The sequence below is a fragment of the Desmodus rotundus genome, chromosome 2 (assembly GCF_022682495.2).
Source record: "Desmodus rotundus isolate HL8 chromosome 2, HLdesRot8A.1, whole genome shotgun sequence".
Classification (NCBI taxonomy): domain Eukaryota; kingdom Metazoa; phylum Chordata; class Mammalia; order Chiroptera; family Phyllostomidae; genus Desmodus; species Desmodus rotundus.
Window position 1 is genome coordinate 183,044,586 of NC_071388.1, and position 19,392 is coordinate 183,063,977.

At 34.8% G+C, this 19,392-nt stretch overlaps 1 protein-coding gene across 8 annotated transcripts in view; it reads left to right on the plus strand.

Annotated features, from left to right (window-relative positions):
* Positions 1-19,392, plus strand: part of NBEAL1 (neurobeachin like 1) — a 159,208-nt gene that overhangs the window by 131,391 nt on the left and 8,425 nt on the right. For all 8 annotated transcript variants that reach the window (XM_045197990.3, XM_071220689.1, XM_024563678.3 and 5 more), the window contains 9 exons: positions 970-1,086; positions 4,883-4,972; positions 6,379-6,488; positions 7,862-8,034; positions 9,813-9,907; positions 12,367-12,483; positions 13,100-13,261; positions 13,935-14,083; positions 17,826-17,961. In XM_045197990.3, the coding sequence (XP_045053925.2) occupies positions 970-1,086; positions 4,883-4,972; positions 6,379-6,488; positions 7,862-8,034; positions 9,813-9,907; positions 12,367-12,483; positions 13,100-13,261; positions 13,935-14,083; positions 17,826-17,961 (1,149 nt within the window). The remainder of the gene's footprint in view (positions 1-969; positions 1,087-4,882; positions 4,973-6,378; positions 6,489-7,861; positions 8,035-9,812; positions 9,908-12,366; positions 12,484-13,099; positions 13,262-13,934; positions 14,084-17,825; positions 17,962-19,392) is intronic.

Below are 19,392 nucleotides of genomic sequence, written 5' to 3' on the forward strand. Positions count from 1 at the left end.
GACCTGCCCATTCTGCATCTCCACCCCTTTTACCAGTCTTGATGTGGTTTGTTCTTTAATTCTGTATTTGTAGGACTTCATTCAGCTTTAGTTTTAGTGGTTATGAATGATGTTTGTTTTGTAGTTTAGTTGTAATTATGATGTGGTTGTGTGAGAAGGTGAGCTTGTTTACCATGCTGCCATCTTGAACAGAAGTCCAGATAGAAGAATCCCTTTTAGGTAAAATTCTGTTCTACATTTTAACAGTACATTTGCAATGTTAACTTGATTTGTTGTTTTGTTTTTATTTATAAAGATAATACTGTTCTATGTCTCTGGCATTAAAGTTAAGGAATAATAATTTATTTGAAAAAATTCAGCCATATCTCTAATTTGATTCTGTTAATACTGGCATTTTTATCTTATTTCAGGAATTAAAGATTCACCCATATTATAACTTTTGACTTTGAAAAATAGTATATTTAATTTTACCAAGCACTTATTAAGTTTCTACTAAGATGCTTTAAGATATTTAAGATATTATTCTAGGTGTTTAAGATATTATTCTAGGAAAATCCATGAATGAATAAGACTTGTTTTCTTCCTTTAAGATACCTATTTCCTGATAGGAAAACAGAGACCATAAATAGTACTATATGTAATCCAACATAGAAAGAAGTTAAGTGCTAAATAAAATATTAAAGCAATGTGCTCAGGAAAAATAGTATGAGAGTAACTGTTACTCACTTAGATATTTAGGAAGATACCAGTAAGAAAAAATTTAAAATAGAAATAGGGTTTCTCTAGAAATGAAGATGGTAGGAACTCTGCTGAGAGAATAGTCAGAGCAATAGTGCATGATATGTAAGCCATTGTAGCTAGAGCCCAGTATATATGGAGGAATATATATATATATATTGTGTGTGTATATATATATATATGGTGGGAGATATTATAATATGAAATTATTACTTTTCAATTATTTTAAAGGAACCACACCCTCCTAGATTATCAGCAGAGGAAGCAGTACAGAAGCAGACCAGAACTGAGACTTCAACCCTAAACCTATTTCAGCACCTCCCTGAACTCAAGTCATTTTTTATAGAGGTAATATCCAACTTGGTAATAGCAAAAAGTCTCTCTCTCTCTGTCTCTCTGAATTCTATACACTTTAGGGTTTCTTTTATTCTACAATATGGGGGTGGATTATAATACTTAATCCAAAATAGTAAATAATTACCTGTTCTGAGATTTTTAAAACAATCTTATTGAAAGCTTTTATTTGCTACTGAGTGGCTTTCTTTCTTCTGTTTCACATTTAATAAATTTTATTTAAATTGCTTTTTGTGACAGTTGAAATGATGTGTAGGAGTCTGAAATAACTCAATTGTAATGTTTACTTATGTATAAAATGTGGCCCAATAAGTCATATTATTAATTGCTAATATCAGGAGTATGCAGGTAAAACAAAGATAGTTAATGCTGGAATTGAAAGAGTTCCTTGTGTCCTGGCTGAGTAGGTCAGTTGGTTAGAGTGTTGTCCCTATATATCAAGATTGCAGGTTCAATCTCTGGTCAGGGCATATATAAGAATCATCTATGATGAATGCGTAGGTAACTGGAACAACAAATCAATGTGTGTATGTGTGTTTCTCGCAAATCAATAAAAAACAATTTTTTAAAAAGAGAGTACCTTCCAGATCCATCCATGCTGTTGTGAGGGGTAGGAGTTCCTTTCTTTCTGCTGCATAGTATTCCATTGTGTAAATGTACCATGGTTGGTTTTTTTATATGATTTTTTTTTTACATTTTTTTTTATTGATGTTTGAATGCAGTCGTCTCCATTTTCCCACCACCACTTTTCCCCACCCTACCTACGCCTTCCTCCCACCCTCTATCCCATCCCCCCTTGGTTCATCCATGGGTCCCTCATTCATGTTCATTGACATCTCTTTCCCTTCTTTCCCATGTTATTTTCTTCTCCCCTCCCCTCTGTTAGTTTGTTGTCGATTTCAATGTCTCTAGTTATATTTTGCCTGCCAGTTTGTTTTGTCAATTAGGTTCCACTTATAGGTGAGATCATCTGGTATTTGTCTTTCACGCCTGGCTTACTTTACTTAGCATAATACTTTCCAGTTCCATCCATGCTGTTGTGAAGGGTAGGAGCTCCTCCTTTCTTTCTCCTGCATAGTATTCCATTGTGTAAGTGTACCATAGTTTTTGATCCATTCATTTACTGATGGGCACCTAGGTTGCTCCCATCACTTGGCTATTGTAAATTGTGCTGCTATGAACATCTGGAGAGCATTATACTAAGTGAAATAAGCCAGGCGGTGAAAGACAAATACCAGATGATCTCACCTGTAAGTGGAACCTAATTAACAAAACAAACAAGCAAGCAAAATATAACCAGAGACATTGAAATAAAGAACAAACTGATAGTAACCAGAGGCGGGGGAGGGGATAATGGAGGGAAAAGGGGGAAGGGTTGTCAAGGAACGTGTATAAAGGACCCATGGACAAAGTCAAAGTGGGTAGGATCGAGGGTGGGAGGTGGGGATGGACTGGGGTTGGGGGAAGTGAGTTATGGGGGGAAAATGGAGACAACTGTACTTGAACAATTAAAAAAAGAGACCACCTTCCAATTTAAGTGTTTAAATATACATACTGAATTACTTTGAATAATTCAGAATGTGTATATGAAATGCATTTATACCTTTAAATTTGGCTAGGACAGATAATAGTCACTCTTGGCAAAAAAGTTATTAAGAATAGCTTGAAGATACACATAGAAAAAGCATTAACTCTCATGCAATACAGCAGAGGTTGGTAAACTTTTTCTTAAAGGGTCACATAGTAAACATTTTGGATTTTGTGGTCAAAGACAAAATCAAGGATACTATTAGGTGTTTGTGTGTGTATATGTATTTGCATATTTATATAATAACTATTTAAAAATGTAAAACCATTCTTAGCTTACCTACAAAACCAGGTAGTAGGCTGGATTTGTTCTACAGGTCTAGTTTGTCAAATTCTACATTAGGGAGAGCATGATTGTAATATGTTTCTTAGGTTCAATATCATGGGAAATCTTTATAGAATTTTTCATAATTTACTATATGATTTTTAATAAAGTGTATGAATTATAGCTTTAATTTAAATATGTTTTCACATGTTTGTGAAAACAGTTCAAAATTAATTTTTGTCACTCCTTTCCTGGATGCACATTACTTGAAATAGTTATTTAATGTTTAACTGTACAAAGTTCTACAGAACTGGTTGTTTTTCAAAAGTATCTCAGTCATTTGCCTGGAACAAATAGGAAAAAAAAGCTTGGAAATGATAACTAATTTCTAGGATGTGTTCGGGTTTCCAAGACCACCCCCAGGTTTGGTGGTTTTCCAGAAGAACTCACAGATTCAACATTTGGTTGTATTCACAGCTAAGGTTTATTTCAGTGAGACCACAGAAAGCAACATCAGCAAAGGCAAAGGAATATGGGGCAAAGTCTGGGGAAACCAGGTGAAAGAGTCTTCTCCTAGTGGCATCACATAGGACATGCTTAATTCTTCCAGTAATAAAATGGGAAACTATGTTTTTGTCTGCCAGAGAATCTCATTAGAGAGACGCAGTACCCAAGGTTTTTTATTAGAGGTTGGTCACATAGGTACCCTCTGTATACCATGCCAAAATTTCAGGCTCTCAGAAGAAAAACAGGTGTTATGCATAAACCATATTCTTTGTACAGAGAGTCTAGGCATAATGAGCCACTCTTATCATTGAAAACAAATTTTAAATCAGTGTAAGGAACTCTTTGCCCATCGAGTTACCAGATGGCAGAAAAGGGCCAACCTTGCAGTCTGGCCTTTCCGTGGAGAGCTACCTCAGTCCTGCTATGTTAACTCTTTAATGCACGTAGGGCAACCCATAACACCCTGTTTAACCTATAACCTGATGGGCATGTAATACTACATTTATTATGTAATGCTGGTACAATTATTTTCATCATGTCTAATCATTTATGACTTCATGTGGTTTATAATTCATTATTTAGTTCATATAAAGCTCTTAGAATAGCACCTGGCACGTAATATGTACCCAATAGTGAGTTATTGTCACATCGAGAGCCTTAGTTCCCATCGTTGTTCTCCTTCACATTGTAATAAGATAATGGCAGGTGTTTAGATGTTTTCTGAGGGCTATCTTTATCTTGTGGTCCTATTTAGGCTTTCAGGGACTGCCTTGGTAAATGGAATAGATACTTTGTTCAAAGGTAGACCCAGAAGGATATTTCTTTAAAATATAACCAGTTTTCCCACTTGATTTATTTGAGAAGTATACCCTAATATGGTCTATATTTTTTCTACTTATGTTCATGCCAGTATGGCTAGTGAAAGGGAAAGGTCCTATTAAATAATTGATGCTCTTTGAAATTTACCATATTTTTCGGATCATAAAGCATACTACCTAGGTTTTAGAGGAGGAAAATAGGAAAAAAAAATTTGAAGCAAAAAATGTGGTAAAATATTTAATAACATCCTTTAAAGCAGAAATCCTGTAGCGAGCCAGGTAAGCCACATTGGGACTATAAGACGCACCCCCCCTTTCCTCCCAAATTTGGGAGGGGGTGCATCTTGTAGTCCGAAAAATACGGTACGTCGCTTTTTAGTAGCAGAATAGTGTAATACAAGAAGGTGATGGGTTTAAGAAGTTTCAAATGTGCCATTCAAACACGGCATATAATTTCTTTCTTACATTTTAATTTAACAGTGATATGTTTTGACAGAGTAAAATGCTGTGTCACAGGGTTCATTCTAATTTAAAGAAACAGAAGTTTTGAATAGTTTGTGTTTAATAAAAATAAGCAGAATCAGCCACTAAACTTCTCTCTTTTATTTTATAGGGAATTAGTGATGGTATTCCACTAATAAAGGCCATTGTCCCCAAAAATCAATCTCGTTCTTTTATGTCTCAAGGCAGTCCTGAGTTACTGGTAAGTTGATTATCCCTTTTTCACACTGCCACATATATAACAACTTACAAAAAATTGAGAAAATAAAAAATATTCAAAGCTTTTTTAAAAAATAGAGAAAAATTTTATAGAATTAGACCAAGAACAAAAATGTATTTTTCATTTATACAGCTTTTATTTTAAGTAGTTACTGTAATTTTAAAGTTTATCTGGAATAATAAATAGGTGAAAATACAAGGAAATTTTGTACAGGAAAAATAAGATATAACATCTTATTAGGCGCTAGCCAATGTGGCTCAAGCCTGGATTGCAGGTTTGGTCCCCTGGGGCCTCTGTGGAGGGCAGCCAATCGATGTTTATTTCTCACATTGATGTTTCTCACTTTTTTGTTCTCCTTCCTTTACCTTCTCTCTCAAATCAAAAATAAAGTATTTTTAAAAACCATCTTATTACATATTAAATTTATACAGCAGGAATAATTATGAAAATGAGAAGTAATACAGAATTGATTACGGTTTACATGCAGGGCATGCATGTGAGCGCTTTACATGAATTTTGTCATGTAATCTATCTAAATATCCTGTGAGATATGCAATATTATTATTTCTCTTCTACAGTTGAGAAATTTTAAAACTCAAAAGTAACTTGCTCATAGTCACAGAGCTAGCAAGTAAAGGATCTGGGACCCTGGCACATGGACCAAAACTAGGTCTGTCTTATTCCAGTTTTGTCACTTAGAAATCATAGAAATGGAGTCTAGCAGAGTGAACAGTAGAGATTCCAGAATTAGACCTTTTTTCTAATTAGGCATATGTGTGTTTACTCGGAAAAAAGAAGGTCGAGAAAGACATAAAAATAATAACAGTACTTTTTGAGTGGTAGAATTCTTGTGATTTTTCAGATTTAATGCCTATATTTTTAAAAAGTGTCCAGTTTTTCTTTTTGGTAATCTACTTTTATAATCATAGGGTAGAAATCTTTTCATTTTTAAAAGAAAATATTCACTGTAACTGAACAACAATAATTAAAAATAAATAGAAAATGTTCACTGTGACTGTCACTTAGAAGGGAGAGCTTAACAATTCATCATAAGTTCTACTCATTCATGTTCTAAATGATATAGATCAAACTTTATGATAAGGCTTGGCTCTTTCTTACTTCTGACTGCCAACTAATAGATGTTAATAAACTGCGAGATTATGAGGAGAAGAATCTCACTAAAGAAAGATACACTGGACAACTTTTCTTTAAATAAAACAAAGAGCTTTTTTCATTTAAATTATTTAGTCTTTTTTAATAAGTTTTATGTTTTAAGCACACAGTCCTTCATTTTCCCTAAATGATAAATGCTAACATGTGAGCATTTGATTATTATGTGTTGCTTTGTTTAATCTTTCATTTAATTTTCATCTTCATATTTTTTCTAGGTAACAGTAAGCCTGAATTATGTTATTGGAACCCATGGATGGTTACCTTATGACAGAAACATTTCTAATTACTTTACATTCATCAAGGATCAAACTGTGACAAATCCAAAGTAAGTAAATGACCATTTAAAGCAAATGTAGTGCAGTACCTTATTGCCAAGAAAAACAGGAAGGTTGATTGGTTTCATTTTGAAAGTAATATTGTAGACATCCAGATTTTCTTTCCTTTCTCCTTTCCTCCTTCTGCCTTTTCTTTCTTCCCTCCCTTGTTTCCTCTTTCATTTTTTTTCTTCCATTCCCTTGACTCAATACTGGTTTACAGAGAAAACAATTTCTATCATACCATTATGGAAGGAAAAATTATTAGAAATAGTTTTAGGCTTAATTGTATTTTTATTATACAATATTTACAAAATATGTTTATTAATTTTAGAGAAAGAGAGAAACATTGATTGATTGCTTCCCACATGCACAGTGACCAGGAATTGAACCCCCAGCTTTCTGGTGTATGGGACGATGCTCCAACCAACTGAGCCACACCAGCCAGGGCTTGTTATACAGTATTATCTACAAATAAGACTCAGTGTGTTTTATCAAATAAGACTTTATTATTTTCCTTAGTTATCTTTTAAACTGTCCAAAGGTTACATTCTAAGTTCAGGTGATGATTCCCTTACTCTTGAGTTGTTTTAGCTGTATTAAGGGCGATATCTTTTCCTTCTTATCCCACATTGTGCTTTGCTCAAAGCATACCTTCAGCAAATTAATAATAAAGTTTAGAGCTGAAGTGTCAGAATTGGTTCTCATTTTCTGTAACACACACTGAAGTACAATCACTTTTTGTGTCTTTCTGCAGAATTTAGACTGGCTAAGTGCACAGGTGTTTCAGTGGGAAGCGGATAAAACCCATATGCTTTCTTTGGTTGGAATGGAAAATGATCTTCATGAGTATTGTCAGATACACATTTGTCTGCCTGTGTAGTAGATCCCTAGTTTCAGTTAATTCACGACTTTCCTGGTCCTGGTATATACTTCTTGTCTTTATACAGGGGTGGGTAAGAGTAGGTTTACAGTTGTCAGTATGCAAAACACAGTTTATTCTTGCATTATTGTTTATTTATTATTACTTATGTATTAACAGCTGTAAGCTCACTTTTGCCCACTGTATGCTTTGAGGCTGCTATTTACAGAATTGACAGTCTTACTAATTGGCTTTGAAAAGCAAGATTTAAATTTTTTCACACCTTCACCAATCTCAGTTAATCTTAGTTTCTTAATGCATAACCCTTGATGCTTCGTTATATAAAATTTTATTTCATGAAAAATAGGAGTAAATATGTATTTTCTGAAAGTATCATTTGTTAGGAGACATTTCAAATTTAAAGTTGAACAGACTTATTTTTCATTTCTTTTTTAGAGACATTAAAAATAGTTATCTAAATGTTCTTTCAAGGAAAAGTCTAATATTTATTTGTGTTTACAGAACTCAGCGTAGTCTGAATGGTCCTTTTGCTCCAGGGCTGGAGATCACTGCTAAACTATTTATAGTATCACATGATGCGAAGTTGCTTTTCAGTGCTGGACATTGGGATAATAGCATTCAAGTGATGTCACTTACAAAAGGCAAAATTATTTCACACAATATCAGACACATGGGTAAGCATTAACTTTTTTTCCTCCCCAAACACAAAAATTTCTGTTTTTTCTAACTATAAAAGTAATACATATTCCTTAGAAAAAAATATTACATTTTACTGTTAAGGATGAGTAAACTTTTTGATAGAACAGTGTTATGAATATTGTATGCTTTATTTAAGAGTGTCTAGTATATTTTGGGTATATTAAATACAATATAAATTAAATACAGCTTTATAGTATTTTAAAGATGTTAGACTAAGTCTTTTTTAAAAAATTGGTTGATAGAAGTGAGAATCTTAAGACAAAATGTTTTTTAAAATGTGTTATAATTGATTAATACATAAACTGCCTTATTATATGTTAATGGTGAAACATGGAAGAAGTGAAATTGTTGAATATTTTTTAACCTGGTATTTCTTAGTGTCTCAGTTTTCAGTATGAAATGAGTAGATTTTTCCTCAATAAACATAATAGGAAAGGGAATGGAGCCTGCCACTACTTCTGTACCAGTAGCTTCTAAGATGCCACTTAGCTCAGGCTTTTACAATTTAGGAAAAATGTATTTTACATTGTAAATTTATGGTGTAATTTTGTAGGTCACATATTGTATAGGATTGCAGTTCCCAGTGGGAGTAAGGTGAATGGGAATGAGAGAGCAGAGAAGTGTATCAAAATTTACTGGGCCTTTGTTTCAAGCTACTAGACCTCCTGCCAATATTCTGGCTGGCATTCCCCAGCCCTGTGTCTACACTTCACCCTCGAAGGCTGCAGGGGAGCTTTGTCCCACAGAGCTCCTTCGGCTGCCACAGAGGAGAATAAGTCTACGAACACATGATCTGCCTGGGGAGGAAAGGCTGACCAGGCTCTCAGAGGAGAAAGGTCTTGAGCATCTCTTTCAATGGGCTTTTATTGAGTTTAGCTTGCATAGGGATGCATCTCAAAGAAAGGAGGTATGGTTTACAGAAAGCATTTCTGGGATCAGGGGGTCCTTTTTGAGTCAGGGTCAGGTAGACACAGTGATGCCAATTGGCTGTAAAACCTTGGGAAACAAACTTATTTTATGCTTGGTCCCTTAACATTTACATTGAGGACATTCTTAGCAAAGCAGGTTTCACAGGACTTTATGCATTCTTTCTTAGGCCTGATTGCCCCCCTGTTCCGGCATAGGGCTGCACCTCCCTTCGGCATTGTTTCAGGCCTGAATTGGGCAGGGGGGAGGGGGGGGAGCAAGGTAGCCAAGAGATTAGGAGACTTTTTACAGATAGAATGAAGACTCAGGCTATGATAAAGCCAAGGGGTGAAGGTCTTTTGTCCCTCATCCACAATCCCCTAAGTCCTTCCCTGATGCCCTCTTTGTGACTATGCCTGTCTTAGGTTGTTTCTTCCTTGAGGAATCTTACCTGTCATTGACTATCCAGCCATCCTCCAGGGGCCAAGCAGGGTGAAGTAGAGGGGGCAGAGGCTGTACCCCTGCTGGGAGTATAAGTTGTCTCCTTAGTGACTTATGGTCCCAAGGTTCCCTAGCCATGGGGCATTTTTGCCTGTCGGTGGGGTTACAGCTCCTGAAACCAGGCAGGATGGTTCCCAACAGAAGGGTGGCTTCAAAGAAAATTCTTTTACATGATTTTAATACTGCTGCTTCTCTGAGTCACTCTTTCTCAATGCTTTTGCAATGCCAGTGCAGTGTTTCTCCATTAAAATAACTGGTTTAGTAATAGTTTGAGCATAAAATAAAATTGCTCTTTGTTCCAGCCAAACCAAGTCTTTTTTTTTTTAACTTATTTTTTTCCTTACAGATATTGTGACTTGTTTAGCTACCGATTACTGTGGAATACATTTGATTTCTGGTTCCAGAGATACTACATGTATGATATGGCAAATAACACAACAGGTAGTTATGCATTTAAATACTCAACTTCAATCAGAGATTTACCCTGGGAATACTGTTGAGATGTTGGTGAATTGTTCTCATGCGTTGAATGATTATTTGACCTCCTTTGTATTCTTTTACTCCCCATTCTGCCCTGTCCTAAATCACCACATTTGCCCTAGGTTTATTGACTGATTCTTGACCTTTTATCCTATTACTTTCCAGAAACTCCTCTTTGTTAACCTCTTCTGGGAAAACAATTATTTTTCTTATCCTTTTAACATAATATTCCTATTTTCCTTTCAGTAAGACTACTAGAAATCATAGATTTATAATTTTCATCAACCTTACTGTACTGTCATAATAATGCTGGTTCAAGGAAGTATCTTTTTTGTTTATAGCTTCTGGATTTTTTACTTTGTTATACTTCTCATTATAATATTTTTATTACTGTTTTGGTGAGATTTTTAAAATCATTTTTGTTTTTAACTGATTATCACTACTATTGAAACAAGCTTGCAATTTCTGTACAGTTATTTTGTAACTAATTGTTTTACCAAATCCTCTTACCTAGCTCTCATAATTTTTGGTATTTCTTGGCTTTTTTGAAAATAAGATCATATGAAAATAAAGGATTTTTTAAAAATATTTTCCAATAAACTAATTATTTCATTTTCTTGTCCTATTATGTTATTATCTAATGTAATAAGGTAAGAAAATTATAGTTAGCTTTCCTGTCTTAGGTCTGATTTTGATGAAGTGACTTTACTATATGCCACTTAGTATACTGTGTGCTGTTGGGTTTCACTTGTTGTGATTTTTAATATTTAAGTAGTTACCTTCTTTTTACGTTTTTTCCTTTGGTAACTTTTTAGTTTTAATAAAATTTCAATTTACAGAAAAGTTAAAAAAAAAAGTATATTTTTGCTATCCATTTTTTTATCCTAATCCCTGTTCTCTCTCTTTTCCTTCCCCTGTCCTACCATCTTATTTTTTTCTGAACAGTTTTAAAGTTGGAGACATCATATTCCTTTACCCCTAAATACTTTAGTGTGTATTTTCTAAGAACTAAGACACTCTTAATACATAACCACAGTGTAGTTATCAAAATGAGAACACTTAGCATTTATACAATACCATTATCTAGTCCATAGTCCATGTTCTAATTTTGTAAGTAGTCAGTCCCAGTCATGTCCTTTGTGGCTGTTTTTTCCCAGTTTCTCTTCCTTTTTTTATTTACAGTTTTCCTCTTACTTTTTCTTAATGTAATGTATTATTTTGAGACATGTCTTAGGTTGAACTATCCTTGAATTCTTATAATAAACCTATATATTTTGTGATGTATTGTTATATTTTACTGTAGGATTTTATTTACTGGTGCTTTAATTATTTCTCTAGTTGTGAGCAAAATCTGTTCTTGTTTTTTCTCTGCCATGTTTAATATTGGGATATACAACCTTTATAAAATGAATTTGAGAAGTGTCCATCTTTCTCTGTAACTTCAATTGCTTAAATAATACAGGAATGACCTGATTTTTAAAAATTAGATAGAGTACACTAAGCACTCAGACACCCTGACAGGAAGACAAATGTGTCCCAGGTAATAGCGTAGAGGGGACTTCATCCACATCATGTAGTGCCGGTAGAAGACGTGGACAGAGTTATCCGGGATGATCATAACACACATACTGTGGTAACTACTCAAGCATTCTATATCACAGGAAGTGATACTCGTGTGCAGACAAGGCATGTCAAAAGCAGATGAAGACATCTTCTGAAAAGAAACAACTCAAGTACAGGGGAATTCCTGCAACAGTATTATAGTATTAGAGGGACATAATAAGAATACTGATTCAGTAAAATAGGACCTCAAAAATGAAATTATAAAATGCATTTTAGGATGAAAAGGGAGATTGTAGAAGAATGAAACTGAGATTCAGACCAATGCCATTACAAATAGTAAGTCCAAAGCTAAACAGTAAGGGACAAATTTGATGTGGCTAAAAATAAAATTATTAGCATGGAAGATAGAATTACTATAGTAATCAAAGTGAATACAAATGTAAAAACAAAATTATTAAAGCAATTAGAAAAAGAATGACTGCTATAGAACTCAGACAAGTCAGCATAAAGATAATTGATGTCCCTGAAGTTGACGTACTCCAATAAATGAAAAAGACAAAGCATTCAGAAATGTAATGCAAAATGTTTCTTCAAAGTGAGGGGAGAATAAATCTCTAGATGAAAAGGGCAAACAAATACCTGTTACAATTAATCCAAAATAGTCAACTTTGAAACTACTCAGATTAAGTTTTTTAGCTACCAAAGATTGAGACGACAAGAATGAGTATTTTGAACAGAATCAGTGGTAAGAACTAGATGCAGTTATCAGTTTGTAATTAGACAGTTTAAATACAGCAAATATTTTAATAGAAATAGCCTACAAGAAAGTTACCTTTGCTTTTCTGTTTTAATACTAGGGAGGTGTTCCTGTGGGCTTAGCATCTAAACCCTTTCAGATTCTGTACGGACACACTGATGAGGTATTGAGTGTTGGCATCAGCACTGAGCTTGACATGGCAGTATCAGGATCAAGGGTAAGATTTCTCCTTTAAGAAGTGCTATTTTGCCTTGGCTGGTGTGGCTCAGTTGGTTGAAGCATCCTTTTGTAAACTGAGAGATCATGGGTTCAATTCCTGTCAGGGCACATTACATATGTTGCAGGTTTGGTTCCCCATAGGGGCATGTGCAGGAGGCAACCAATCAATGTTCCTCTCTCCCTGTCTGACCGCCCCGCCCCCCCAAAGTCAATAAGCATATTCTTGGGTGAGGATTTTAAAAATGCCCTTTTTTTCTGTAAATTTAAAAGCAATGTTTATATTTTTTGGTAGGGGAATTGGTAAAAGTATAGAAATTTTGTACTATGTGTAAGACTTTGCAAAAGTAGAAAACTGCAGGAAGCACAAACTTAAAAAGACAAATATATTTTGGGAATTTACTTGTCTTATTAGTTAAGAGTAACAGGACATTTTATGAAATAAAATACTATTGGAAATTTCAAGATTTGAATTTTTCCTGAGGTACATGTGTTCATGGTAGAATAATCATTTTCTCAGAAACTTTCCTACATTTCTTTTTCCATCCCACTGGTTTTTTTTATTTTGGTGTTTTTTTTCTTTGTCTTTTTCATTTTCTAATATTTTCTATGTGTAGGATGGCACTGTGATTATACATACTATTCAGAAAGGTCAGTACATGAGGACTTTACGACCGCCTTGTGAGAGTTCTCTGCTCCTGACCATTCCCAGTTTGGCTATATCTTGGGAAGGACATATTGTCATCTACTCCAGCATTGAAGAAAAGACCACCCTGAAGGTATCTTAACAGTTACATGCAATAGAGCTAGATTATAAACTCGTCTTTTCCTTCCCAAATTATATATAAAGCACTTTGAGGAAGAAAAGAAAACCATGTTTGAAAAAGGATATTTTTCTTTCATCATTTGATTTGTTAAGTTTTTTACCGTTACCTTACCCTATCACGGTCTTGGCTTCATGTTTGTATTTTTTTTTAAGGATTTCTATTGACCTATATAATATATGATTTCAATAATAATTTCTGATTATGTGGGGCCTCATAAGCTTAAGTGGAAATTACAACCAAATTAAATTCTTTTTGCACAAGGTAGGGTATACATAAACAAGCCATGAATTTTTTATGTTTATTTTTCTTTTCAGTGATAACTTTTTAAAAATTAAGAGAATCTAAGGCTCTTACTTGTTTTAAGAATGTAGAAGGGTTTTTTTGGACTGGATGAGATGTTAATTCTTTTGGAGGAGTAAGTTCTTATTTAATATTTATTTGCTTGGCAATCTTATATGAAATGACTTCAGTAATACTGCTTACACAATTTCTCTTTAACTGTAACCAAGTGTTTATTCCAGCATTTTAAACCCATTATCACTGTTATAGTCATCGTTTTAATTAAAAGTATTGAAACTGAGTTCTAAATTGAGATCATTAAGTTTCTTTCATCTAATCTTTGCAGGATAAGAATGCATTGCATCTGTTTTCTGTAAATGGAAAGTATCTAGGGTCTCAAGTCTTAAAGGAACAAGTATCAGATATATGCATAATTGGAGAACACATTGTCATGGGCAGTTTACAAGGGTTCCTGTCCATAAGAGATCTCCACAGGTAAATAGTAAGAATTATTGAAGTAACACTTTAAAACGATGGTAGTACTTTCAGCCCTGGCTGGTGTGGCTCCATGGATTGGGTACTGGCCTGTGAACCACAGGGTCGCCGGCTCGATTCCTAGTAAGGGCACATGCCTGGTTTGCGGGACTAGGTCCCCAATTGGGGGTATGTGAGAGGCAACCACACATTGATTTTTCTCTTCTTCTTTCTCCCTCCCTTCTCCTCTCTCTAAAAATAAATAAATAAAATCTTAAATAAATAAATAAGTAAATGTGGTAGTACTTTCAACCTAGAGTAAAAATCGGCAATCTAAGGTTTCTAATCTTTTGGTTTATCATTTATTATGACCATGTCTTTTTTGGCAACTGTGGAAAAAATGGGGAAGCTAATGTATTCCTGGGTTAATAAATGAAATACAGATGTAAATCTTTAAATGTAGAAAAGTTTATGCTATGTATATTTTACCCCAATTAAAAAAAAAGTTTTTAAGTTCAGGAAGTGCTAGCCCTGGATTATAGATTTCAAAATTATTCCAATTATAGTTTGAATTTTTACAAACTAAAGTTAGGGTTTTAAAAATATTTTTTAATTGTGGTAAAACAAACTAAAAATTTTAAGGCAAATGGATCTGTTTATAATTGAGTGTACTATATGCATAAAATTGGTGGAGAATCTTGTTACTTAATGCAGTGAAGGAGAAGGATGTCACCAATGTTCGAATAGTAGATATGTTTCATGTTTCCTATATGCCTGCCCACATTCCTTTTTCTCTTTATAAAAAATTGATTGTGGCTTATTTATATTCCTCAAATTATCTTGGCCTTTCCAAAACCCTTTTTTATAAAATATTTCCTGATCCAAGATGTTCTACGTTACTGCATTCAATAAGAATCTCTTCTATACCAGCACCTCCTTTCTACTTTTGTTGTTTTCTTCTCTATTTTATCTTTCTTCTTTGGTAGAGCATTGAGACATGATTCCAATCATATTGATCCAACATTTTGTTTTACAACCCTAATTTCAGGGTATTGTTCAGAAAATCCCAAATTAGAGAAATCAATGGGATATTTTAGCAGATTAGTGTAGAACATATTATTTGCATCATAGGATTTTTTATTCCCTAATTATAAAATCTGTGAGCATTTTTCCTAATGATATACTATATTCCATATCATATTTTAAATATACAGGGTCTGGCACAAATAATATCCCTTTTTACTACAAAATCTTAAGCATGTAATTCTGTAATATAACAATATCACACTCAAGCACACCATATGATGTTTTAGGTGAAAAGTTCAAATAAAACTATAAATTATTACACCTATATTATTACCCTACCAACCATACTCAAGCAGGTATTACTTCTGCCAGACCCTGTATATTATTTTATATTCTGTTTATATGTTTTACATGTTGCATCTTTTTAGAATTATATTTTATTGATTATGCTATTACTGTTGTCCCAATTTTTTCCACTATTGCTCCTTTCTACCCAGACCCAGTCATCTCCCTTAGGCGATCCCCACACCTTTGTCCATGTCCATGGATCATTGCATATATGTTCTTTGCTTACTCTCTTCCCTATGCTGTACTTTACATCCTCATGACTATTCTGTAACTACCAATTTGTGATTCTTAATCCCTTCACCTTTTTCATCATTCACTCCCCGACACCCTTCCCATCTGGCAACCAACCATCAAATCATTCTCTTTATCTATGATTATATTTCTGTTCTGCTTATTTATTTGTTTTATACATTCAATTGTTAATAGATATGTATTTATTGTGATTTCATTCTCGTATTTTTTTCTTCTTCTTAAAGAAGACCTTTTTAACATTTCACAGACTACTGGTTTGGTGATGGTGAACTCCTTTAGCTTTCCTTGTCCTTGTCCGGGAAGCTCTTCATCTGTCCTTTTTTTTTAAGTGTATTTTGTCGATTATGCTGTTACTGTTGTCCCTTTTTTTTTCTCCCTTTATCCCCCTCTGCCATGCACTGCCCTCCCACGAGCATTCCTCCACACCTTAGTTCATGTCCATGGGTTGTACATAAAAGTTCTTTGACTTCTCCTTTCCTATACTGTTCTTAACCTCTCCTTGTCTATTTTGAACCTACCATTTATGCTTCTTATCCCTGTACCTTTTCCCCTGCTCTCTCCCCTCCCCGCTGATAACCCTCCATGTGATCTCCATTTCTGTGATTCTCTTCCTGTTCTAGTTGTTTGCTTACTTTGTTTTTGTTTTTTTAGGTTTGGTTGTTGATAGTTGTGAGTTTGTTGTCGTTATACTGTTCATAGTTTATCTTCTTTTCCTTAGATAAGTCCCTTTAACATTTCATATAATACGGGCTTGGTGATGATGAACTCCTTTAACGTGACCTTATCTGGAAAGCACTTTACCTGCCTTTCCATTCTAAATGAAAGCTTTGCTGGATAGAGTAATCTTGGATGGAGGTCCTTGCCTTTGATGACTTGGAATACTTCTTTCCAGCTCCTTCTTGTCTGTGAGGTTTCTTTTGAGAAATCAGCTGGTTGTCTTATGGGAACTCCTTTGTAGGTAACTGTCTCCTTTTCTCTTGCTGCTTTTAAGATTCTCTCCGTATCTTTAATCTTGGGTAATGTAATTATGATGTGTCTTGGTGTGTTCCTCCTTGGATCCAACTTTTTTGGGACTCTGAGCTACCTGGGCTTCCTGGAAGTCTTATTTCCTTTGCCAGATGAGGGAAGTTCTCCTTCATTATGATTTCAAATAAGTTTTCAATTTCTTGCTCTTCCTCTTCTCCTTCTGGCACCCCTATGATTTGGATGTTGGAATGTTTAAAGTTGTCCTGGAGGTTCCTAAGCCTCTCCTCATTTTTTTTGAATTCTTGTTTCTTCATTCTTTTCTGGTTGAATATTTATTTCTTCCTTCTGCTCCAAACCGTTGATTTGAGTCCCAGTTTCCTTCCCATCACTGTTGGTTCCGTGTGCCTTTTCCTTTATTTCACTTTTCATAGCCTTCACTTCTTCCTCTATTTTGTGACCATACTCAACCATTTCTGTGAGCGTCCTGATTACCAGAGTTTTGAACTGTGCATCTGATAGGTTGACTATCTCTTCATCACTTAGTCATATTTTTTTCTGGAGCTTTGATCTTGTCTTTCATTTGGGCCATATTATTTTGTCTCGGTGCACCTGTTATGTAGTAAGGGGTGGGGCCTTATGTATTCGCCAGAGCAGGGCAACCCACATGGCTGTGTTGTGGCTCTGTATGTGGAGGAAGGGTCTGAGAGGGAACAGTGCCACTTGCTCTGCTCTCTGTCAGCTTTCAGTCATTTCCGCAGCTATCCACAAGCAAATTGGGCCCTTCTGGTGCTGATTCCCAGGTGGATGGGTTTGTGTACCTTCTAGGACCCTGTGGGTCTCTCCAACGAACTCTCCTGTGAGGCTGGGAGTTTGTCCTGCTGCTGCAACCCCCACAGGATTTTACAGCCAGTGTTTTGAGGGTTCAGTTTCCTGTGCTTGCTCCCCACTTGTTTGTTCCTCCCAGTTTATCTGCACTCAAATGTGGGACCACCCAGTCTGCCAGCTGCTGCCTCACCCACCCCAGTCCTCTGGCACATGGACTTCTGAAGCTAAATCCCACATCTGTAAAATTAGAATGCAGTACTTGATTTTCCTTAAGTTAACTTCAGGTATAAGATTCTAAGAATCTATTATATGTCCATTAATTATGTGTGTGTTTTTTCTCTTCTAGTTTGAATCTCAGCATCACCCCATTAGCTATGCGATTGCCTATCCATTGTGTTTGTGTAACCAAAGAATACAGCCATATTCTTGTAGGATTAGAAGATGGAAAATTGATTGTAGTAGGTGTTGGCAAGCCAGCAGAGGTAAAACCTAGTGAAGAATTTCATTTCCCGTACTGTGTGGTATTCCTTTGGTTCTCCTTTGCTCCTACTGAATCAAGAATATCTGTTATGGATAAACAGATTTTAAAAATTTGATGTTTCAAAGGACAATAAAGTCAGTATTCAAGAATGATGCCAGTATTTATCATTGAAAGCTCACATATGGCAGTTTCCATCTGTCACTCTGTGTGAATAAGAATGGTCTTCTATTTTCTCTTTCCAAAGCTAGATTCGAGACCACTTCTTGGATTTTTAGTATATAAAAGCCTTTATAAAAAATAAAATATGGGGCCTGTCTCTGTACCAGCAGGACAAGACCCTGAAGAATTTCAACCAGCCCCACCATCTCCCATCTTCCTCTATACACACCTGTGGCCATAGAACTGAGATGTTTAATAAAAGCAATTTTTAAAAAATGAAATGTTGACTCAAACAATAAAGCTACTTTATTTTTTATATTAACTTTATTTATAATCATCTCAAATTAGATTTGAAAATGTCTGTTAACAGGAAAATAAATAAATTTAGGATAATTGTACAATGTAATATTTCCCACCAATAAAAGGAAGAAATTTCTGAAACATACAACATAAATTTAAAATTTAGTATGCTTATTGAAAGACAGAAGACATAAGAGCACATACTGAATGATTCCATTTATATGAAGTTCAAGAACATGCAAAGCTGACCTGTATAAAACTGTATTTTAACAAATACCAAACATGATTGTATATCAGTTTTCCTCTTATAAAAGCATCATTTTTTATTTGGAACTACAAATATTCCATATAATGTACTAATTCTCAATGAATTTCCTATAGTCACTGAATTCATTTGCCAGCAGTTTATCAGTTACTAAATATTCCAATATAATTCTAACACTGTTCTTAAGAAAACTTAATAGCAGCTACTCCAAGTAATTTAGTGATTATTCTAGAAAATTTATTGTTAAACCACATCAAATTAAGCACTGTGAATTTTTATTAATATAATTGGTCTTTTCTGAGAAATCTAAAATGTGATATCTGGCCCTGGCTGGTGTGGCTGAGTAGATTGAGTGCTGGCCTGAGAACTGACAGGTCACCAGTTCAATTCCCAGTCATGGCACATGCCTGGGTTGCAGGCCAGGTCCCTGGTTGGGGGCGTGTGAGAGGCAACCAGTGGATGTCTCTCTCACATACGGATGTTTCGCTCCCTCTCTTCCCCGCTCTTGAAAAATAAATAAAATCTTTAAAAAATTATTAAAAAAATAAATTTCCCAGATAAATAGTTCCCTCCTGTCCTCTGCTAATAAGATTACTTAAAGAACTCTGCTCAGACTTGACTCTTTTGAGTATGCTTCACTTTTGGTGGTTTATTCAAGTGCCTTTTAAATTTGTCAGTTTTTTATTTTACCGAACTTTTAAAAATGAA